This window comes from Nerophis lumbriciformis, linkage group LG11, assembly GCF_033978685.3.
Source record: "Nerophis lumbriciformis linkage group LG11, RoL_Nlum_v2.1, whole genome shotgun sequence".
NCBI classification, from domain to species: Eukaryota; Metazoa; Chordata; class Actinopteri; order Syngnathiformes; family Syngnathidae; genus Nerophis; species Nerophis lumbriciformis.
Window position 1 is genome coordinate 27465477 of NC_084558.2, and position 23185 is coordinate 27488661.

The following is a 23185-nucleotide window of genomic DNA, read 5'->3' on the forward strand; positions in this document are numbered from 1 at the left end:
CGGAAGAAGATGGATGGACATGTAACACTATGTATAACTGCTTCAAACAGGAATATTTATAGGTCATTATTTGGATTAATTATTTTCTTGTTTTTAAGTCATTGTCAGCAGTTTGCCTTCTGGATCACCAAGGCCAAAAAGCAGGTTAAGGGAGAACTGCCACCTGTGTTCAGTGTGCCTAAACAGAGTGGTCTCACTACTCAACTTCCACCCCACCTTCAAGCACTCAGTGGCCGCACTGGTGGACTTCAATGTGCATTCACAACAGCATTTGGTGGTAGTTTTCAAATTGTTTACATTTTCTCACCATTACTGCTAAAATGAAAACCCCACTGTAAATTGAACAGTAACATTTCGACACAAAGGCTGCCAGTTTTTTTTTTTACTGTAAAAAGACAATGGCAGTGTTTTTAAATTTATAGAAATATGCTGTAAGTATACAACTCTGGTAACTTAGATGCCAGTTTTTGACCCTAAAAAAATGTTTTATACTGTTTTTTAATTTACAATACTATGATATAAAACAATAAAAAAATAAAAACCTTAAATTTTACGGTAAAATTCTGGCGGCTGAGATGCCAGTTTTTTACTGTGAAAAAACAGTGGTACAGTTTTTCCATTTAAAGTAACATGTTGTAAAAACACAGCGTAAATTTTACAGTCAATTTCTGAGACAAGGGCTGTCAGTTTTTTACCATGGTACTTTTTTTACATTTATAGTAATATGCTGTAAAAAAAATAAAAAGTAAATTTGGAGGTACAATTCTGGCAATTTAGCTGCCAGTTTTTACTGTGAAAAAATAGCGGCACCGTTTTTCAATTTACAGTAATATGCTGTAAAAAAAACAACAACAACCAAAAAAACATTGTAAAATTACGTTAAAATTCTGACACAAGAGCCACTAGAAAAAAATATATACTTAAATTCAAGACTGAGATGAACAATTTTATTATTATATTTTAAATACAAAATAAGAGATGTGAATAGCGACTTTTTGGACATGTTCTAACAAAATATACTTATTTAGTTTGTTTGAGTTGGGATAAGCTATGAAAAAAATGTGTATGTTGTAAAAGTAGCTCTCACAAAAAGGTTGGAGATCCCTGCTTTACACAATCTCTATTGAATGTTTCCTTTTTGTTATTGTTTGCTATTAAGTTTGTTATTTCGGCATACTTTAAATTGCTGACTTCTCCCTTCATTGTTTAGAAGCAACCGGCTCCTTTTTATTGTATGTTTCATTTTGTGTGTTATTAAGTTTGTCACTGGTTGCTTGATGATGACGTAGCAGTTACCACCAGAAGCCAACAGTACCAGTGAGAGACGTCAGCCGTGATCGTATAGTGGTTAGTACTCTGCGTTGTGGCCGCAGCAACCCCGGTTCGAATCCGGGTCACGGCATTTTAATGTTGTGATATTATTGAAAACGGTAACGACTTACGTATTACTAAAGTAGTATAGTAGAGGGTAGCTAATGTAAAGTTTACAGAGGAGTCATTTTGGGCGAGTTTATCAAGGAACTTACACAACGTGATTGTTCACAAATATATAAATATATTTAAATATATAGACCTAAATATATAGACCTAAATATTCAAAACATAGAATTTGCCCACCTGCCGTGAGAACGCCGAAGCTCTTTCTGCATACTGTATTATTAAGGAACTTACACAACGTGTGTTTTTACAAATTAAATATATAGACCTAAACATTCAAAACATAGCATTTGCCCACCTGCCGTGAGAACACCGAAGCTCGTTCTGCATACTGTATTATAGTTTTAGTTTTAAAAGTTACGCTAGCTAAAACAGAACCACCTGCTGGGACCACCGATTGTGACGTTGACGGCACTCTTAATCTCGCCATTTCTCGCGTTAGCAAGAGAAACCAATGAGCCAAACCAGGAAGTAGATACCGGAAGTAGCATAAATCCACCTCACCCTTTATTTTGCCATCCATTTCTCTCTATATAGGACTGACTTCTCTCCCCTGAATGGAACGACGGGCGTGGGGGTGATTCATGTGTGACGCATGTTCCCATTTGAGGTGCTGTGGCGGGATTTAAAGAAAAAGACAATGTCCTCGAGGTGATTGAACCGGTGGGAAACCGCCGTGTGTTGACTCGCTAACTCATGCAAGAGCTACAAGTATCCGGTCACTGACAGCCTGCTACTTTCTAAACCGGTTAGTGTGCTTACTTAACGGCGTTATTGTCTCCAAAACATGTTACTAGACATGCCTATACACATATACAATGCTTAGGACTATTTAGTCATGCTCTACGGAAGCCGTGTTTAAACAGCACCTAATTTTGTGATTGACGTGTGTGTTTAAACATTGATTGATTGAAACTTGTATTAGTAGATTGCACGGTACAGTACATATTCCGTACAATTGACCACTAAATGGTAACACCCGAAGAAGTTTTTCAACTTGTTTAAGTCGGGGTCCATCCAGCCATCCATCCATTTCCTGCCGCTTGTCCCTTGGGGGGCGGGGGGCTGGAGCCTATATCAGCTGCATTCGGGCGGAAGGCGGTGTACACCCTGGACAAGTCGCGAAAACAGATAGACAGACAACATTCACACTCACATTCACACATTAGGGCCAATTTAGTGTTGCCAATCCACGTTAATCAATTCATGGTACAAATATATACTATCAGCATAGTACAGTCATCACACAATTTAATCATCAGAGTGTATACATTGAATTATTTACAATCCGGGGGGTGGAATGTGGAGGGGGGGAGGTTGGGGCAGGGGGGTTAGGTTTGGTTGATATCAGCACTTCAGTCATTAACAATTGCATCATCTGAGAAATTGACATGATGTAGGTCTGACTTCGAAGGATATGTACAGCGAGCAGTGAACATCGTGAGTTCAGAAAGCATAAGAACAAGTATTTACATTTGATTATTTACAATCCGGGGAGGTGGGATGTGGAGGGGGAAGGGTTGACGTTGCCTGGAGGTGTTCTTTTAGTGCGGTTTTGAAGGAGGATAGAGATGCCCTTTCTTTTACACCTGTTGGGAGTGCATTCCATATTGATGTGGCATAGAAGGAGAATGAGTTAAGACCTTTGTTAGATCGGAATCTGGGTTTAACGTGGTTAGTGGAGCTCCCCCTGGTGTTGTGGTTATGGCGGAGGAAGTAGTTTGACATGTACTTCGGAATCAGGGATATACATATCATCAAACAGAGAAAATATGTAAAATGTTGTAGTAGAAGCTTGTTTAAAATCTACACAGCAACATCATGTTTTCCCTTTTTTTTCCTAAACCAGATGAGCTGGTTCAACAAATATTAATTGACATGCTTATTGTTTACCACCATGCTAACTCTGTCTCAGACACATGGCCCCGCCCTCCAGCTAGCCAGGGGAGACGAGGACAAACGCCACAGAGCGCCACCATGTTCCTAAAATCGTCCTTTACCACCCTGGTGGTGGGCGTGTTTGTGGTGTACGTTCTACACACCTGCTGGGTGATGTACGGCATCGTGTACACCAAACCCTGCGACCCGCCCAATGGCGCCAACTGCATCTCGCCTTACCTGGCGGAAATGCCTAAGCTCCAGGTAAGGAATGTGTGCTGTAATCTGTGATCCCAGGACCTGTATGCTATCATCGTATCTGTATGTGTTTGCCAGATGAGCATCTACACTGCCTCTCAGCCCAATGCAGACGGGGGGCACACCCTCATCCATAAGGAGGAGATTTTTGACGTACAAGACAAGTTTGAGAGGTCTGCAGCACACCTTTTTCAGCGCAAGTCGACTAACCAAAATGCACCAAAATTCTTATTACTTTCATCCTCCTTCAGGATGATAAACGTGTCTGTGCCTAAGAAGACACGCAACAACGGGACGCTGTATGCGCTCGTGTTCATCCATCAAGCCGGTGTGACTCCGTGGCAGGATCCGCACCAGGTGCACCTAGTGGCCCAGCTCACTACCTACATGGTGCCCAAACCACCTGAAATCTCCCTCATATCCAGAGAGGACCAAACACAGGTATGGATCCGATCAATGCAGCACAAATGTGACACAGTTAAATGTTTATGAACTCCACAAGATAGATTACCATTTAAAATGTGTTGAATCGTTTTATCTGCCTCTGCACGCATTTAAAAATGTTGCCACAGGTGTGAAAGTCATGCATACTGTTGTTTACAATGAGCAGTAATAATGTTGACTGAGCAGTTTGCTCCTTGCCGCTATTACCACATTGGTTCTGTTGGTGCTATGTGGTGCAATATAGAGCTATCAAACCATAAAAAAAAAAACTATTTACAATTTAGCAGAGAAACAAAATATGCGGGTCAAAGAATGCAAAACCTCGAATAGGCAGAGATGTACTCTAAGGAGCTTCATCCAGTTAACGTCCTGTTCTCTTTTGCAGTTTAGTGTAGAAGTTCTTGATTTTGGTGTTCTATATATCAAGCATTTAACACCTTTTGTTGTTGAGGCTATTTTATAAGCTATTATTATTATATACAATATAGGTATGGGCCGGAATGAGATCTGACGGTATGTTAACCTTAGGCAAATATGTCACAGTTTCACGGTATGGTATTATAATTGCAGCTCTAAAATGCCTCAATTTGAAATGTCTCTATTGAAAAGACAAAAATAAACCGCTAAACCACATGTCAAACTCAAGGCCAGGTCTGATTTTGCAACAAGATTTCCCAATAACTTTTGGGGTGGGGCTTTAAAAAACAAATATTTTAATATCTGCTTGTCACCTTAACTTACAATTTCAAAGCTGTTAGTAAAAATAGAATAATCCAAAACAGTTGCTTATGCAAATTGTTTAGCGAGGCTGTTAATGTTTATATTCATATATATTTGCTGTTCACTGGCCCTCTGAGGGCAGCCATAATTGCTATGTGGCCCTCAATAATAATGAGTTTGACACCGCTGAGCTAAACAGTCATTTTGAAACAGTATAATAGAACATTATGAAAGTGGAGCATATGTATTTAAAATAGATAACAAAAAAATAACATAATTATTTCTAAATAAATGAAAACAGTGCAGTTCTTAATGCAGTCTACTGTTGCTAAAACTGCAAATCAAGAGACAACATGAATATTTTCTTTGTAAAAAACAATTGGATGCAATAACTATCACAACATAAATAATCTTTCATGGAGTCCTGAAAGAAGTGGTTCATAAAAGTAATAAAGTCAGGAAAAAATTAAATTGCGTCAAAGCAAATGGCTTTTAAAAAATATCACTTGTGGAATACAGTCGTACGCTTGTGTCTGCAGCGATCGCTTTGTAAAATGTTTGAACATTTGATTTGTTTAACTTTCTTTGATGCAATCAAGTTTATTCTCTACTGAAATGGTAGTGTTTGATAGCAGAACTAAACATAAAAAAAGGACAAGAGATCGCATTAGTTTTTTATTATTTTGTGGTTGCTATGCCTAAATATAACTACGAAGACCTGCTTGTGGAAATAAACTAACGTCATGTTAAGTCCTAGTAATAAACTAGAAGCTTTGTTGTTGTTGTGCAGGAAAGTCGAAATGTATGACCACATTATAGCGTATTTAGTGGTATTTGTTAGCATCAAGAGAATATCCTTAATAGTATTAAAGGCCTACTGAAATGTGATTTTCTTATTTAAACGGGGATAGCAGGTCCATTCTATGTGTCATACTTGATCATTTCGCGATATTGACATATTTTTGCTGAATGGATTTAGTAGAGAACATCGACGATAAAGTTCGCAACTTTTGGTCGCTGATAAAAAAGCCTTGCCTGGACCGGAAGTAGCAGACGAGTATCGTGACGTCACAGGTTGTGGAGCTCCTCACATCTGCACATTGTTTACAATCATGGCCACCAGCAGCGAGAGCGATTTGGACCGAGAAAGCGACCATTTCCCCATTAATTTGAGCGAGGATGAAAGATTTGTGGATGAGGAAAGTGAGAGTGAAGGACTAGAGGGCAGTGGGAGCGATTCAGATAGGGAAGATGCTGTGAGAGGCGGGTGGGACCTGATATTCAGCTGGGAATGACTAAAACAGTAAATAAACACAAGACATATATATACTCTATTAGACACATCCATCCATCCATCCATCCATCTTCTTCCGCTTATCCGAGGTCGGGTCGCGGGGGCAGCAGCCTAAGCAGGGAAGCCCAGACTTCCCTCTCCCCAGCCACTTCGTCCAGCTCCTCCCGGGGGATCCCGAGGCGTTCCCAGGCCAGCCGGGAGACATAGTCTTCCCAACGTGTCCTGGGTCTTCCCCATGGCCTCCTACCGGTCGGACGTGCCCTAAACACCTCCCGAGGGAGGCGATCGGGTGGCATCCTTACCAGATGCCCGAACCACCTCATCTGGCTCCTCTCGATGTGGAGGAGCAGCGGCTTTACTTTGAGCTCCCCCCGGATGACAGAGCTTCTCACCCTATCTCTAAGGGAGAGCCCCGCCACCCGGCGGAGGAAACTCATTTCGGCCGCTTGTACCCGTGATCTTGTCCTTTCGGTCATAACCCAAAGCTCATGACCATAGGTGAGGATGGGAACGTAGATCGACCGGTAATTTGAGAGCTTTGCCTTCCGGCTCAGCTCCCTCTTCACCACAATGGATCGATACAGCGTCCGCATTACTGAAGATGCCGCACCGATCCGCCTGTCGATCTCACGATCCACTCTTCCCTCACTCGTGAACAAGACTCCGAGGTACTTGAACTCCTCCACTTGGGGCAGGGTCTCCTCCCCAACCCGAAGATGGCATTCCACCCTTTTCCGGGCGAGAACCATGGACTCGGACTTGGAGGTGCTGATTCTCATCCCAGTCGCTTCACACTCGGCTGCGAACCGATCCAGCGAGAGCTGAAGATCCTGGCCAGATGAAGCCATCAGGACCACATCATCTGCAAAAAGCGGAGACCTAATCCTGCAGCTACCAAACCGGATCCCCTCAACGCCTTGACTGCGCCTAGAAAAGTTATGAACAGAATCGGTGACAAAGGGCAGCCTTGGCGGAGTCCAACCCTCACTGGAAACGTATCCGACTTACTGCCGGCAATGCGGACCAAGCTCTGACACTGATCATACAGGGAGCGGACCGCCAAAATCAGACAGTCCGATACCCCATACTCTCTGAGCACTCCCCACAGGACTTCCCGAGGGACACGGTTGAATGCCTTCTCCAAGTCCACAAAGCACATGTAGACTGGTTGGGCAAACTCCCATGCACCCTCAAGGACCCTGCCGAGAGTGTAGAGCTGGTCCACAGTTCCACGACCAGGACGAAAACCACACTGTTCCTCCTGAATCCGAGGTTCGACTATCCGGCGTAGCCTCCTCTCCAGTACACCTGAATAGACCTTACCGGGAAGGCTGAGGAGTGTGATCCCACGATAGTTAGAACACACCCTCCGGTTCCCCTTCTTAAAGAGAGGAACCACCACCCCGGTCTGCCAATCCAGAGGTACCGCCCCCGATGTCCACAACACAACCAGGCTTATATTTAATATGCCACAAATTAATCCCGCATAACAAACACCTCCCCCCTCCCGTCCATATAACCCGCCAATACAACTCAAACACCTGCACAACACACTCAATCCCACAGCCCAAAGTACCGTTCACCTCCCCAAAGTTCATACAGCACATATATTTCCCCAAAGTCCCCAAAGTTACGTACGTGACATGCACATAGCGGCACGCACGTACGGGCAAGCGATCAAATGTTTGGAAGCCGCAGCTGCATGCGTACTCACCGTACCTTGTCTGCGTATCCAACTCAAAGTCCTTCTGGTAAGAGTCTCTGTTGTCGCAGTTCTCCACAGGCCAATGGTAAAGCTTGACTGTCATCTTCCGGGAATGTAAACAATGAAACACCGGCTGTGTTTGTGTTGCTGAAGTCGGCCGCAACACACCGCTTCCCACCTACAGCTTTCTTCTTTGCTGTCTCCATTGTTCATTGAACAAATTGCAAAAGATTCACCAACACGGATGTCCAGAATACTGTGGAATTTTGCGATGAAAACAAACGACTTAATAGCTGGCCACCATGCTGTCCTAAAATGTCCTCCATAATTCGTGACGTCACGCGCTGACGTCATCATACCGAGACGTTTTCAGCAGGATATTTCGCGCAAAATTTAAAATTGCACTTTAGTAAGCTAACCCGGCCGTATTGGCATATGTTGCAATGTTAAGATTTCATCATTGATATATAAACTATCAGACTGCGTGGTCGGTAGTAGTGGGTTTCAGTAGGCCTTTAAACTAGATGAATAAAAATCTCTCGTAGACTCACCAGCATATACTATATCTTGATATCTCTAGCAAAGATCCATGCTGAACAACAGGGACATATACAGCTAAATAATGACAAATTATACCATCCATCCATCCATTTTCTACGGCTTATTCCCTTTGGGGTCGCGGGGGGCGCTGGAGCCTATTTCCGCTACAATCAGGCGGAAGGCGGGGTACACCCTGGACAAGTCGCCACCTCATCGCAGACAAATTATACCTCACATCATAAAAAATAACTGCAGACATGAATTGTAGATGAGACTAATATTTGTAGCAGGAAATCAATTGAAAACAAATGTATCCTTTTTCTCATTAGCGTCACGATCACAGCAGCACGGCACTCGTTACGTCAGTCAAACACGTTTCTTACCGAATAAGTCCAACTTTGTCTTTCACGGATTAATGCATAATTTTTGGACCCCTCCGGGTGTAAAGACATGATGTGCTGCCAATCTTTTTTTCTGTAAGTACCGTAAGTGTCAAGTGAAGTGAGGTAGCAATAATTAGTAACATCTTGGTGATGATAAATGGTTTAAATCTTTTTGAAAAGTATTTTCTTAAGAGTGTAAAAATCCACTCTATCACATTTTTTAAAAATGTACACGACCGCTTTTTTATTTGCCTCTAACCCTTACGAAATAAACCTCAATCGCTACTGTTTCAGGTAAATAAACAGTAGCCTAATGGGGCTGAGACAATTGCCTGAAACCCGGAAGTTCCTTGGTGTGCTCCAGGCTACATGATTGCAACCCACCTATTTGATGAGTTTTGATTCATTAAATAAAAATAGTCACTTTTAATAACCGGTCCTTGCCTAATTATGCATAATTCTGTTGTTTTTTATAAAGCAGGAGAACTTGTCTTTATTGTTTTTTACCGTGTAGGGTGCAGCAGAAGAGACCCAGCATCAGAGGAAACAACGCGATGGTGGTCCTACAAGAGAAGGGGGAGGAGCCTCCACATCCGATCAGCCAGTCTCCCACTGGCGCACCCGCCTGACACTCAACATTGTGGGCGACCACTTTGTGTTCGACAGGGAATCCCTTCCAAGCGACGTGCACCGATATCTACGCGTGTAAGCCTGAGAGAAAAAACAAACAAACTACAACAAATATAACAAGGATGACATTAAAATTGCTGGTTTTAGGTTCCAAAACGGCAAAAAGATGGTATATCTACCTCTGCTGTTTGTTGACGAGCTCAGCAACCGCGTCAAGGACCTGCTGGTAATGGCACCACATGTTGCTTTGGAGTGCACATGAAATTTCAAATGAGTGGATGTTTTTGTGCAGGAGATAAATAGGACCACCATGGAGCTGCCGCTGACCATTACCTATGATGTCATCTCTCTGGGACGACTCAGGTTCTGGATCCACATGCAGGACGCCGTCTACTCCTTGCAGCAGTTTGGTATGTCACGCTCTCTCCAAGCATGTTCACCTGTCACGCCGTTCGCTTCATGCTTCTTCGCGGCCGCCGCAGGCTTCACAGAGAAGGACGCCGACGAGATTAAAGGGATCTTCACAGACACCAACTTGTACTTTCTGGCCTTGACCTTCTTTGTGGCCGCTTTCCACGTAAGTGTGTCTGCGAGATGTACGATCCTATTAATGCTAATCTAAATCAGGGTTTTGTTTTGTTGTTTATGTACGTAGCTCCTTTTTGACTTCCTGGCCTTTAAGAATGACATCAGCTTCTGGAAACAGAAGAAAAGCATGGTGGGAATGTCGAGCAAAGCAGGTAGGCAACATCAAATTTGTTAATTTGTACAGTGGAATTTCTTTTTAAAATACACTCACTGTTTTGTTTTTTCAATGCATCTACTGTAAACACTGTCATGTGCATGCTAAAACAACAGGTGGCACTGTAACCCCTGTAAGCCTGAGAAACAATTTGAAGCAAAAAGAAAGGCATTTCTGGAAAAGGCACAACACATTAAAAAAATGGCTGACAAAATAAACTAATACAAGTTAATATTGTGTGAGGAACGCATACAAAAATATAGATATATAAAATGCAGTCTTTTCCACACAAAAAAATTACATTTATGACAGACTTAAAAAGGACACTTCTAATGGAATGTGTCTAATATAGACTGTTATAGACTACTGACAAGTGATGGGTAAATGACACCCCAGTGAGTGTGTGGCACACTCACTGGCTCTATTGACACTGCGCTGATACTGTGTTGCTGTTTCATAATGGCAGCATCTGCTGGATTACAAAAGTCACTACATTTAACCTCAAAATAAAATTCATAGTTAGCCAATAGTTTTTCCATAACATAGCTTTTCAGAAAGGAATATGAAACAGGCAACTCTGGTCAAACAGTTAACAAGAAAAGAAGAGCATTTACCTTATTTAGCGCTATAAGATTAAAATGATCCAACACTACGGAATGATAATTATGTCCATCCATCCATCCATTTTCTACCACTTGTCCCTCCCGTATTTATATTTATATGACTTATTTACTACTTTTGTATTATGTGCATGTGTTTTTGCAGCAATGTATTGTTGCTATTAACGATATACTCATGTCTTTTTGCAGTGTTGTGGCGTTGCTTCAGCACCATCGTCATCTTCCTCTACTTGTTCGACGAGCAAACCAGCCTGCTGGTCCTCATCCCCGCCGGTGTCGGCTCTGTTATTGAGGTGAGTGCACATTTATCACTCGGGCTCTCTGAATGCTGCGCACAGCCACTCGGTACCATTATTGATTTGTTCATTAAGAAAAGATCTTGTTACGACTTATGAGATGCTGTGATATGTTATGGTTGAATGTTTGGAATAATGGACGAACGTTTCAGGTGTGGAAAGTGAAGAAGGCCCTGAAGATTCAAGTGTTCTGGAAAGGAGGAAAACCAACATTCCTGGTAGGTTTCAATATGTACAGTACCTAAAGCTGGGAATGGGAAGAAGTGACTCGAATATAAGACGACTCTACTTTTTCAAGACTTTGACAAAAATATTTTAAGACAAAATGTGACCAAAAGAAAAGCTCTGGCTTTCCTCGAGAGAAACCTGCTGATTTGCATACTGATGCTGGCTTTGCCCCAGGAAAAAAAGTTTGGCGGAGATGTAATTTGTCGCCACCTGCTGGTTTGCATGTATAAATCTCTCAACCCCGGCTATCTTTTTCAAGACTTTTTTCGAAGTGAAAACAATACCGTCTTTGCCCCAGGAAAAAAACTCTTGACTCGCTCAGCAGAGACGTCATATGGCGGCACTTGCTGATTGGTATATATAAATATATTTAGACCCCGGATAGAAGACAACCCATTTTTTTCAGAATTTTTTTCAATGGAAAATGTAATATTTACTCACTTGGGAGAAAAGTTATTAGGCACCACCTGCAAGTTTGCACGTCTACATTCGTAGACTGAATATAAGACGACCCATCTTTTTTACACATTTTAAAAGTGGAAATAAAAGCTATAATTCTTTTGGGGGGGGCAAGTGATGCTGGTTTGCATGTGTTCATTTGTAAACCCAAAATATAAGATAACCCATCTTTTTTACACATTTTTCGAAAGGAGGAAAAACTACTACTAAAAAACTTTTTGCTGCCGGAAGAAAAGCTTTGTATTGCTTAGGAAGAAACCATTTGGCAGCATCTGCCTGTTTGCATGTTACATTAAATAAATGTTGAATATAAGACAACCCTTGTTGTTAAGATTTGTTTTTCAAGTAAAAAAAAATAAAAATACACTAAACCTCTGTCTCACTTAAAGGAGAAGTCATTTGGCGTCAGCTGCTGGTTTTAACACAGATACAATAATAGACCCGAACATAAGATGACTTGGATGTTTTTTCTTGGTGGAAAAAGTTATATATTGGGGTCAAACCCGTATAGAAAACATTTTCTTATGCTTGTTTTTCTTTGGAGTTTGGCAAACTGGACGAGTCGGAGAGAAGAACAGAAGAGTATGACACTCTGGTAAGAAAACGTTTGACTTCCAGTTGTACTGTGCCTGATAATTAGGTGGTGTGTCCTTTCTTCCAGGCTATGAAGTACCTGTCGTACCTTCTCTACCCGCTGTGCTTGGGGGGAGCTTTGTACGCGCTAATATTCCTACGATACAAGAGGTGCGTTCACACACTGAGGGTTGAATGCATGATGTCATCCTCATTGACATTGCTTGTGTTTTTCTTGTAGTTGGTACTCATGGCTCATCAACAGCTTAGTGAACGGTAAGATCTCCTTATAACGCTAAATGTCATTATTTAACATTAATATCAATTATAATATTAATGCATGTGGGCTACGCTGCAGGTGTCTACGCCTTTGGCTTCCTCTTCATGCTTCCCCAACTGTTTGTCAACTACAAAGTCAGTTTACACATAACTCATATTTGTTTGTAGCATTCTGGATTTTAAACATTAATTTCATATTTTCTTTAACAGTTGAAATCAGTGGCCCACCTGCCCTGGAAGGCCTTCATGTACAAGGTGAAAACACACAATTGGTAACATACAACACCTGTAAGTACAAACTAAATGACACTAGGAAAAAGTTATAATTTTATTTAAAAAATAAAACTAATAATAATGGAAGTAAAGCCATAGTAACACATTTGTTATGTTAATTTTACAATAATTAATTAAGGTTTTAAAAAAATAAAAAATAGTCATAATTCATCAAAATTACCTCCAAGTGGTGTGATAAAAACATCATTTTACATTCAATAAATGGTAAATGGGTTATACTTGTATAGCGCTTTTCTACCTTCAAGGTACTCAAAGCGCTTTGACACTATTTCCACATTCACCCATTCACACACACATTCACACACGGATGGCTGGAGCTGCCATGCAAGGCCCTAACCACTACGCATCAGGAGCAAGGGTGAAGTGTCTTGCTCAAGGACACAACAGACGTGACGAGGTTGGTAGAAGGTGGGGATTGAACCAGGAATCCTCAGGTTGCTGGCACGGCCACTCTCCAAACTCCGCCACGCTGTCCCCAATAAATGAAGAGTTTTATAAAAATAAAACTGCACTATTACTGACAAAAAGTGGTAATATTTGCAAGAATACAGGGAAACATTCTTGATGAATATTACATTAAATTAGCGGGTCTTTAGTTGCAAAACAATATGAAAAATAAATACAGTTGTAATATAATCAGGAAAAATTCATTGCTTTCAGTTAAATTGTCTTAAAAAGGTTTAATAAAAGGTCTGACATTTGCATGAATAGAGATTTCAAAAATTTAACTAGAACAAAGTCCGAATTCTATAACAATTTTTTTTAATTTGATAAGAATTAAGTTGCAATATTATCAGAAAACGGTAATATTAGAGGGACAAGCAATGTTTTTATTAGAATAAAGTCAGAATTTGATGGAGATAGAGTATCACAAGGATAAAAATGCGAAATTCTGAAAGAATTGAGTCATTTAAAAAAAGTAGAATAAAGTAGTATTTTTATGGGAGAGAAGTGTTTTGCGAAAAAAGTTATAACATTTGTAATGTTGTAATATTTATATAAAGCTATGGTTTTACAAGAATAACATTTTAAAATGACGACAAACAAAGTTGGAATTTAATGAGAATTGAATGCATTATGATGAGAAAATAGTCATATTTTTATGAGGGGGAAAAAGCTGAATTGTTGAGTATTAAGTTTTTACATTTTTGAGTAAAAGGTCAAAATTTCATGTGACCAAACCGATTGTCAGGAAAAAAAGTCAGACTGTTCTCTTGAAATTCTGTTTATGGTTTTCAGGCATTCAACACGTTCATCGATGATGTGTTTGCCTTCATCATCACCATGCCCACGTCTCACAGATTGGCCTGTTTCCGTGACGACGTTGTGTTTCTTGTTTACCTCTACCAGCGATGGTAATACAAGAACACAACACACACGTTGCTCATCCTGATGCAAACAACTCGTTTTAACATCTCTCACACACACAGGCTCTACCCAGTGGACAAGACCAGAGTTAACGAATATGGCGTTTCGTATGACGACAAACCCAAAAGGAAGACCCACAAGGACTAAAGAGGAACTTTTCTATGTTTTTTTGTTTTCCAGAATGTGTGTGTAAGAGGACATTTTTCTGAGGATTCTTTTTTTAGACAACAGTCATTTTGATCATGTGAGGTGCTTAAAATGATCCTAATTGTGTTTTTGTTGCCACCTAATTCCATGTTGCACAAGTATTTTTTTTTTTTAACATATCAAACAGGAAAACACATGAGTGCCAAACATGAGAGGACTTGTACTTACTGACACTCTGATGGGTTTTAAACCGGCACTGAAAGGGACACACACAAGGAAAGAAAGTATTAATTGTCACATTACATTCTCTTGTAATCTTTTTTTTCTTTAATAAAGTAAGCGCAGGTTTTCTCTTCCAACTTTAATGTTTTTTGAATGGTTTTACTTGATTCTCATTGTGTGATTATGTGAACTGGAATAAAACTGACTGAATACGTAAACTGATTTGAAACATATTTTGTTTGCAATATCCAAAATGAAAGAACATTATTTGGATACATCAATGTTTGCAGAAACATGCCACATTGTTGCAGATTAAATTTAAAGCCAATACATGATAGCAATTGTTTAATTTATTATGAACATGCCCAAATTTACATTGAAGAACATCACTTTAGTTTGTTTACACTTGCACAATAAAGAACATTTAACACACTTAACGAATTAATTCAGGCTAAATAATATACTAGTTTTCATTAAATCAATGAATGTCATTAAATCTTCATTAAGCAGGTTCAATATTATTTCTTTATACATTTTTAAGATCTAATAATTCAATAACTATTTTGTATTTAATCTTTATTCAGATTTGCATTAGTTAATTTTGGCACAAAAACATTTTTATCTGATATTTTCAAAATAAAAAACAAAAACACGTATATTAGCCCACTTTTCACGCCCACTTTTCACGATTTAATAAATTAAACAACTATTCTGTAATTAATCTTTATTCAACTTTACTTAAGTGAATTTTGGCAGCAAGAATAATCCATATTTTGTTGTCTGAATTTGTTTGAATAAAGAACAGTAGGGGGGGAAACTCGTACAGTAGCTTTCTTTTTACAATTTAATAAATTAATCGTTTAACAATTCCACATTACATACGTTTATTTCGCACCAAGAAAAATCCATATTTTGTTTAATGTATTTCTTTCAATTAATTTGTTTCTTTAAATAAATAAATAAAAACGGGAAAGAACACGTAACGCGCCGGCTGGTGGGCTCCGTCTTGCTTTTCCTCTTATCATTGGCTCTCACTTGTCGAATCGTCGTGACGTCATATCCGCGCTGCTGACGGAGTTTATAAATATCCACCCCTCGCCCCCTCCCTTCCCTTTCCCACTACAGGAAGTCAACTTGCCTAAGGTGCTCGGTTCTTCACCCGAAGCTAAGGCCCGCAATCCGGCGACTAGCACCCTCGAATTTAGGCATCCGACGCCGTAATCGTGAAAACAAATATCTACGATGGCCTCCGTGTCCGAACTTGCCTGTATTTACTCGGCCCTCATCCTCCACGACGATGAAGTCACGGTCACCGTAAGTGTCCCGCTCGCTGCCCGCCGCTATGTTGGTCATTTTTAGTCTTGTCTGGTTCCACTATGAAATAAAACTTACCATAAATGCGCTGTGAAAGCAATGTTGTATGTCAGGAAGATTAAAAAAAATTGCGCCTTCGGTATTGTTACGAGCGGTTTCAGGCGCCATGTTGGTTGCAAATGCTAAGTTATGCCTACTTGTAGCATGGAAGACCACTTGGTAAACTGTTTGAACTACATTTGATCCTAACTAGCTTTTAAACGACTACCACGTTTATTTCCAAAAACCCTGTCGCATTTTGAATACGTCATCACAGTGCCTCATGGCTAGCTTTGTTTACTACCGCGCGTGAATGCATCACGCATAGTTGTGTATCATCACATGTTAAAAGCAACTTAACAATACATGTAATACTCTTTATTGTGATTCACCAATATATTTGCCTGCAGGAGGACAAGCTCCACGCCCTCATCAAGGCTGCTGGAGTGACTGTTGAGCCTTTCTGGCCCAGTCTGTTCGCCAAAGTGAGTAAACACCTGCAAGTGTCACAGCACACGTTCAAATATAGTAAATGAATGTGATGCGTTTTAGGCTCTGTCCAGCGTAGACATCGGCAGCCTCATCTCCAACGTCGGTGCTGGAGGTGGAGCTCCTGCCGCCGCCGCAGCCCCTGCTGCTGGAGTTGCCGCCACTGCAGCTGCCCCAGGTGAATAAACCAGTTGTGATGCAAGTTAAATTCTTTTTTGTATTTGACCTAACTCTCGATCCATCTTCAACCCTGCAGCCAAGGCCGAGGAGAAAAAAGAAGAGAAGAAGGAAGAGTCGGAGGAGTCCGATGACGACATGGGCTTCGGTCTCTTTGATTAAATGGTTGTTTTTCTAAAAACACAATAAAATTGTTGAAAAAGTTATGTTGTCTGTCTTTTTCTCCTTAAAATGAGCACATTGCTAACACTTGGATACACATTACTTTAAAAAAAAAAATATTGAAAGATTAAGGCACCACATGGTGAATGTGGCCTTTACGACTAAAGATCATGTTAGTTATTATTTTGATACTTTATAAGTATATTATATATAGAGGGAGCTACAGCTGTTCTAGCGCTTTATTTTTGTCACTGTGCTGAGTGATGTCTCATAATGGTTGTTCACAAAAATAGTAAAAATATGAAAATTTTCCTATGATACTGTGATTTGTTTTGGACAATTTTCCATTTTTTATTGTATTTTTTTTTCCCCAACATGGCGCTGCTGTTGGCAAAAGGTCTGTGCTCTTGTCATCCTTTTGTTTCCCTCTTGTTTTCATGTGTTATTTTTTTTTTTTGTCTTGCCTTTTGGTTCGGGGCCCTTTGAGACTGACAAGGGGTGGCACTTTCGTGACTTCTGCGGTGCTTTTTTGTGGACTTCTGGATCTGCCTCCCGGGAGCCTTTTGGCCATGGAGACCAGCTGCTGGGTCTCTGCCACACCAGAGTCCGTTTGGAGAGACTGGAGGAGATGCGTATGAAGAGACAGGGCTGCGGAGCTAGCACTGAGCGTCGGGACGGACAAGCTTTACAGTGTCTTGGCTGAATGAGCAGGTATCGGACACCTCAGTCTCCTTAGACGCATCCTCGCTCATCCATGCAGACCAGAAACTGGCCGACAGCGATCTCTTGGATGCTTTTTTGGGTCTGTTCCTGGCCATGCTCCCTCCACACCAGCAGATGATGGCGTGGAACACCGCAGAGGCCACCACAGTGTATATGTTTCTTTTACTTTTTATTCATAGCTGTATGTAGAAGAGGCTGGTTGCATCAGCTCTGCTCTTTTAAGGTCTTTAATGTCTTTTGTGTTCTTTGATGTTGGATGTTTCCCTCTTACATACATGTAAGAGGTATATGTGCTATGGCTATGTGTTGTTTTTTCCCTTGGCCTCAGTCTGGACCCCCTCTCCAGGGGCCCAGGCTTAGACGGCTTTATTCCCCCCCCCCCCCCCCCCCCCCCATTGTTTACCTGTATCTCACCTTTTTTGTAAGGGGCGCCGGAAGTTGGCAGACCCGTCAGCGATCCTGTTTTGTCTCCTTGTAATGTTTGTCTGATCTTGAATGGGATTGTGCTGAAAATTTTAATTTCCCCTCGGGAATTAATAAAGTATTTCCGATTCTGATTATATTTGTGCACTCTCATTTTTTAAGATTATCTTGATTTATTGTATCAATTGAGTAACTACAGCTGTGACTCCTTAAGTGCATCACTTCCTGTTAAGAAATTGCACACTGACGAAGACCTTGTCGAAACCGGTCTGTGTTTGGTAGCGCCTGATTTACACAGTATGAAGAAAAAATTGAAAAGGAATTTTACCTTTGCAACCTCGGTATACTATTGGCTAAGTTTTATATTCATAAATGTATGTTTCTCAATACCCGACCTGTTTTTTGTGCCTTTAAAAATGATTTAGAACTCTACATTAAAACACTCTCGACCTCTAACAACCAAAAAGCTGTGAGAACGACGATGCTGTGTTCCAAATTTAAGTTATTTACTGAAATTGAGTGAGCCTATGGCTTTGCACTTTGTTTATTATATATATATATATATATATATATATATATATATATATTGCATTCTATTTTAGTTACTTTGAATTTACAACCCCCTGGCGCTGTTTTGTACTGTTTTTGTACTTATTTTGATGATTGTTTCTCGACTGTTTGTAAATGTTGAAATTTATATAAAAGGTTAAAATAAATAAATAAAAGTTTGGTAGCGCCTGTGCAGTTTTTTTTTATTACAAGGACACGGGTGTTGCTGGCCTTGCTTTTTCTTTAATTATGGTTATGTGGTATCATAGACCATCTTTTATTAACCTACTTACTGTATGTATGTACAAATTTATGTTGGCTCCCTTGAGAGATAATTACACTTAAATTAGATAGGCCAATAGAGGGCGCACTCGTTGTTAGGTTGGCTCCTGTCTACGTCACTTTGCATTAGAAGAAGAGTATCCCAGCTATGTGTGTGCCACAGACGTTGAGTAAACTTCAACTAAGAACAATTCCTGTGCTGTGTATTCCTTTTGGAGATATAACATCTTATGTGCCATTACTTAAAAGTGACATCCAGTATTAATGTGAGAATGTCCTGCTGTTATCTAGTTGCATATATTGCCAACAGTAAGCTCTGAACTAGTACTGTTGAGACTAACATTTGACCAAAAGCAACACGTTATATTACAGTGAAACTTCACTATGTTGTAGTACCAGTCTCAGCCAAATCATGGGAGTTGTCGGCGCTGTCCGACAATGGACACAATGTGATAGGAGTGGCGCTACCAGTCTTGTCGTACCAACTTTGGCCACAGGATGACGACCAACGCCAAAAGGGCGCTGTTTACGAAAATACACTTTTTACGTCTGAAGCATTTTGTTTCGACAAATATATTGCGAATATTTCTGACAATGAGTCGACCAGTCATATCTGTTTTGCGCACTTCACGAAACCCACACTTGGTTGTTTATCTAAATAAATATAATCCACCGCCGTTAGAGGTTTCCGTAGTGTAGTGGTTATCACGTTCGCCTCACACGCGAAAGGTCCCCGGTTCGAAACCGGGCGGAAACAATATTTATGTTTTAGTGAAACGATTATGATTTTCCTTTAAGTTTTATCAACACTAATGCATACATATTTTTTTTGCACATGCAAATAATGTTTTAATGAAAACAGTGTGTTTTTATTTGCGACTGTACATGTGACTCTTTCCTGAGAGAGTTTAACTCCAGGCAGAGGTAATAGTGAACAGTGGAATGAAGAGCTCCAGGAAGAACAACACGTTTGTGAAGTAAAGTGAATTTGTCTAATTCAAAACATCCATTCAGCCAATTAATAAATCATATACTATTCACTGCCAACCTTGAGACCTCCGATTTCGGGAGGTTGGGGGCGTGGTTAAGAGGGGAGGAGTATATTTACAGCTAGAATTCACCAAGTCAAGTATTTCATATATATATATATATATAAGAAATACTTAATTCTAGCTATATATATATATATATATATATATATATATATATATATATATATATATATATATATATATATATATAAAAGAAATACTTGAATTTCAGTGTTCATTTATTTACACATATACTTGTTGAGTTAAGGGTTGAATTGTCCATCCTTGTTCTATTCTCTGTCACTATTTTTCTATCCATGCTGAACACCCTCTCTGATGATGCATTCATCAAATGCACTAGATGGCAGTATTGTCCTGTTTAAGAGTGTCACAACATTGCTGTTTACGGCAGACGAACTGCTTTACGGTAGACGAAAACGTGACTGCTGTTGTTGTGTGTTGTTGTTACCGCGCTGGGAGGACGTTAATGAAACTGCCTAACAATAAACCCACATAAGACACCAAGAACTCGCCCTCGATCATTCTACAGTTATAACGTGATTGGGCAGGCACACTGTTTATATTGTGGGAATGCGGACCTTCCGCCTGAATTTCGGGAGATTTTCAGGAGATAATTTGTCCCAGGAGGACCGGGAGAATTTCGGGAGTCTCCCGGATAATCCGGGAGGGTTGGCAAGTATGACTATTCACAGTATTGGATTCTACTTTAAAATTGTTTACAAGTCGCCAATGTGCTTTGAAAAGTGGACACTATGTAAAAAAAACAGTGATATAATTACATATAAAAACAATAAATAATTATTTAGAACATTGTGGAAAGAGTATTTATGGCTTTTAACATACTTCTTTCCTCAAAGGTGTTGAAAAAATATAGTCTATTTATATTTATCATGTTAACTTCTAAGTGGCGTAAGTCTTTTTTCAATACAAAACACAAATTTCCATCATTAAAAGCCTGAAAAATGAAACTATTAAAAAAATCCTATAAAGAGTCAATGCTGCAAATATTAGTATATGTATATGTATATATATATATATATTTATTTTTTTTAATTTTTATTTTTTATTTTTTAAATCTTCATGATGCGGCTTCTGTGTCAGTTCCAGTTCATCGCGTGATAAGTCCTTCAAACGCGTCATCACGTGTTAATAAGTCAAAAGAATAAAAAAAGATATGTGATGAACAAGTTTTTTTGTTTTTTTTTTACAAGAAAGGGTTTGCGATGGCGTCTGATTGATGTCCATCGCTTCACCAATGCTGACACTTACCCGCTTCCGTCCCGGAGGCTAAAGCGGCCTTGTGATGGTCTTGAGTCGCGACTGGTCGATGACGTCTAGCAGGTTCTTGGCATCAACGACGAGGGCGTGTGCCGCCATCAGCATCTGCTTCTTGTAGTCCTTCTGCAGGCTGAGGGACAGAAGCGACACATCAACACAGAGGAAGTCTAAGAGGAGGAGAAGAGCGCCGTGGCGCGTGTAGCGGTAAAGTCCTAAACTATTACTGCTACTGGTTGCCGAATATAACTGAAGCTAGTTTAGACGTGTGCAGCCGGCTAATAATTGATGTCCAGAATTGTAACACAAATATTTATTAACATACAGTCACGTAAATCAAAACTCAATTTGTAACAAAAACGGAAAATAAACGGGATCAAACAAATCATAGCCTGGCACAGTCAAAAACTGTTGCGCCTCTACTCAGCAACGCCTGAGCAAGATCCCAGCCCCTCCCTAAGTAGACTGGCACTTGGCCTTGAGCCAACCCTTTTAGTGACGTCATGAATTTGACGGACAGAAAGAGTAAATGACTCGAACACAGAGCTTTAGTGTTTTTTTTAGTGTTTTATTTAATATAACTTGCAAACTTTCTTCCTAAGCCATACTTGCCAACCCTCCCGAATTTTCCGGGAGACTCCCAAAATTCAGCGCCTCTCCTGAAAACCTCCCAGGACAAATATTTTCCCGAAAAACTCCCGATTGTCAGCCGGAGCTGGAGGCCACGCCCCCTCCAGCTCCATGCGGACCTGAGTGAGGACAGCCTTTTTTCACGACGGGAGGACAACAGGGTGACAAGAACTAAATCATCCAGACTAGAGATAAATTGTATTATTATGTTTATCTTACCTAAATATAAATATATTTATGAATTTAAAAAATAAATAAAAAAATCAATTTTTACTATATTTTGCTAAAAACATCAAAATTAATTGTATTTTTATTTTTATTTTTATTTTTTCTGACTCATTACATCCAGCCATACAATTATACATTAAATTAAACATCCATCCATCCATCCATTTTCTACTGCTTATTCCCTTCGGGGTCGCGGGGGGCGCTGGAGCCTATCTCAGCTACAATCGGGCGGAAGGCGGGGTACACCCTGGACAAGTCGCCACCTCATCGCAGGGCCAACACAGATAGACGGACAACATTAACACTCACATTCACACACTAGGGCCAATTTAGTGTTGCCAATCAACTTATCCCCAGGTGCATGTCTTTGGAGGTGGGAGGAAGCCGGAGTACGCGGAGGGAACCCACGCAGTCACGGGGAGAACATGCAAACTCCACACAGAAAGATCCCGAGCACGGGATTGAACCCAAGACTACTCAGGACCTTCATATTTGAAATAATTAATTTTAAATGATCATAATAATTCATTTAAAATGACCATATTTAATTATTAAAATAATTGCTTGTTTATCAACAACTTTAGCATTTTATTCATTACATTTTGAGTTAAGTTATCTTATATTCCTTAAGATTTATTTATGCAAGTTTGAAGTATCAATTATCTAAACACAGTTTTGTTTGCATATTTTCAGGATATCTATATATATAAATATATATATGTGTATATATATATATATATATATATATATATACACCGTATGTATGAAATACTTGGTGAATTCTAGCTGTCAATATATATATATATATATATATATATATATATATATATATATACACACCGTATGTATGAAATACTTGGTGAATTCTAGCTGTCAATATACTCCTCCCCTCTTAACCACGCCCCCACCCCCAACCACACCCCCGACCAGACCCCCTCTCCACCCCCACACCCCCCACCTCCCGAAATCGGAGGTCTCAAAATTGGCAATTATGTCCTAAGCAATGCAAAGCTTTTCTTCCGGCAGCAAAAACTATAGTTTTTTCTCCTTTCGAAAAATGTGTAAAAAAAAAGATGGGTTATCTTATATTTTGGGTTTACAAATGAACACATGCAAACCAGCAGGCGGCGGAAAAATCACTTGCCCCCCCAAAAGAGTTATAGCTTTTATTTCCACTTTTAAAAAGTGTAAAAAAGATGGGTCGTCTTATATTCAGAGTCTACGAATGTAGACGTGCAAACTTGCAGGTGGCGCCTAATAACTTTTCTCCCAAGTGAGTAAAGATTTAATTTTCCATTTTAAAAAATTCTGAAAAAAATGGGTTG

The 23185-nt window shown here is 40.0% G+C and overlaps 2 protein-coding genes and 2 non-coding genes across 5 annotated transcripts; all 4 read left to right on the forward strand.

The window, feature by feature from the left end:
• The first annotated feature begins 1330 nt into the window (after window positions 1-1330).
• On the forward strand, window positions 1331-1402 carry trnah-gug (transfer RNA histidin (anticodon GUG)). Its single transcript has one exon. It is a non-coding gene; the product is annotated as a tRNA-His (tRNA).
• A 498-nt stretch (window positions 1403-1900) lies between these two features.
• clptm1l (CLPTM1 like) lies at window positions 1901-14735 on the forward strand. Of its 2 annotated transcripts, none has more exons than XM_061966979.1 (18): window positions 1901-2185; window positions 3353-3579; window positions 3652-3746; window positions 3825-4014; window positions 9174-9364; window positions 9437-9515; window positions 9582-9699; window positions 9772-9866; window positions 9945-10029; window positions 10841-10944; window positions 11100-11165; window positions 12179-12229; window positions 12296-12378; window positions 12449-12483; window positions 12566-12621; window positions 12697-12741; window positions 14020-14135; window positions 14211-14735. In XM_061966979.1, exons 2-18 carry the CDS (start codon window positions 3415-3417, stop codon window positions 14293-14295), a joined length of 1659 nt encoding a protein of 552 aa, XP_061822963.1. In that variant the 5' UTR covers window positions 1901-2185; window positions 3353-3414; the 3' UTR covers window positions 14296-14735. The 2 variants fall into 2 exon arrangements, with proteins under 2 accessions (XP_061822963.1, XP_061822964.1); XM_061966980.1 differs by having other exon boundaries at window positions 1901-2088.
• Window positions 14736-15614: 879 nt separating this feature from the next.
• rplp1 (ribosomal protein lateral stalk subunit P1) lies at window positions 15615-16742 on the forward strand. Its single transcript, XM_061966124.2, has 4 exons — window positions 15615-15831; window positions 16281-16355; window positions 16423-16537; window positions 16616-16742. Exons 1-4 carry the CDS (start codon window positions 15760-15762, stop codon window positions 16696-16698), a joined length of 345 nt encoding a protein of 114 aa, XP_061822108.1. The 5' UTR covers window positions 15615-15759; the 3' UTR covers window positions 16699-16742.
• A 2617-nt stretch (window positions 16743-19359) lies between these two features.
• Window positions 19360-19432, forward strand: trnav-cac (transfer RNA valine (anticodon CAC)). Its single transcript has one exon. It is a non-coding gene; the product is annotated as a tRNA-Val (tRNA).
• The last annotated feature ends 3753 nt before the right edge of the window (window positions 19433-23185 follow it).

What these genes read in the sequence shown, in the direction of transcription:
- rplp1 (XM_061966124.2), top strand. Translation starts at nt 15,760, where the DNA reads ATGGCCTCCGTGTCCGAACTTGCCTGTATTTACTCGGCCCTCATCCTC. An exon ending in ACGATGAAGTCACGGTCACC is followed by an intron (nt 15,832 to 16,280) that starts GTAAGTGTCCCG and finishes ATTTGCCTGCAG; the next exon opens with GAGGACAAGCTCCACGCCCT. An exon ending in GGCCCAGTCTGTTCGCCAAA is followed by an intron (nt 16,356 to 16,422) that starts GTGAGTAAACAC and finishes GATGCGTTTTAG; the next exon opens with GCTCTGTCCAGCGTAGACAT.
- clptm1l (XM_061966979.1), top strand. Translation starts at nt 3,415, where the DNA reads ATGTTCCTAAAATCGTCCTTTACCACCCTGGTGGTGGGCGTGTTTGTG. An exon ending in GTGTCGGCTCTGTTATTGAG is followed by an intron (nt 10,945 to 11,099) that starts GTGAGTGCACAT and finishes CGAACGTTTCAG; the next exon opens with GTGTGGAAAGTGAAGAAGGC. An exon ending in GTTTACCTCTACCAGCGATG is followed by an intron (nt 14,136 to 14,210) that starts GTAATACAAGAA and finishes TCACACACACAG; the next exon opens with GCTCTACCCAGTGGACAAGA.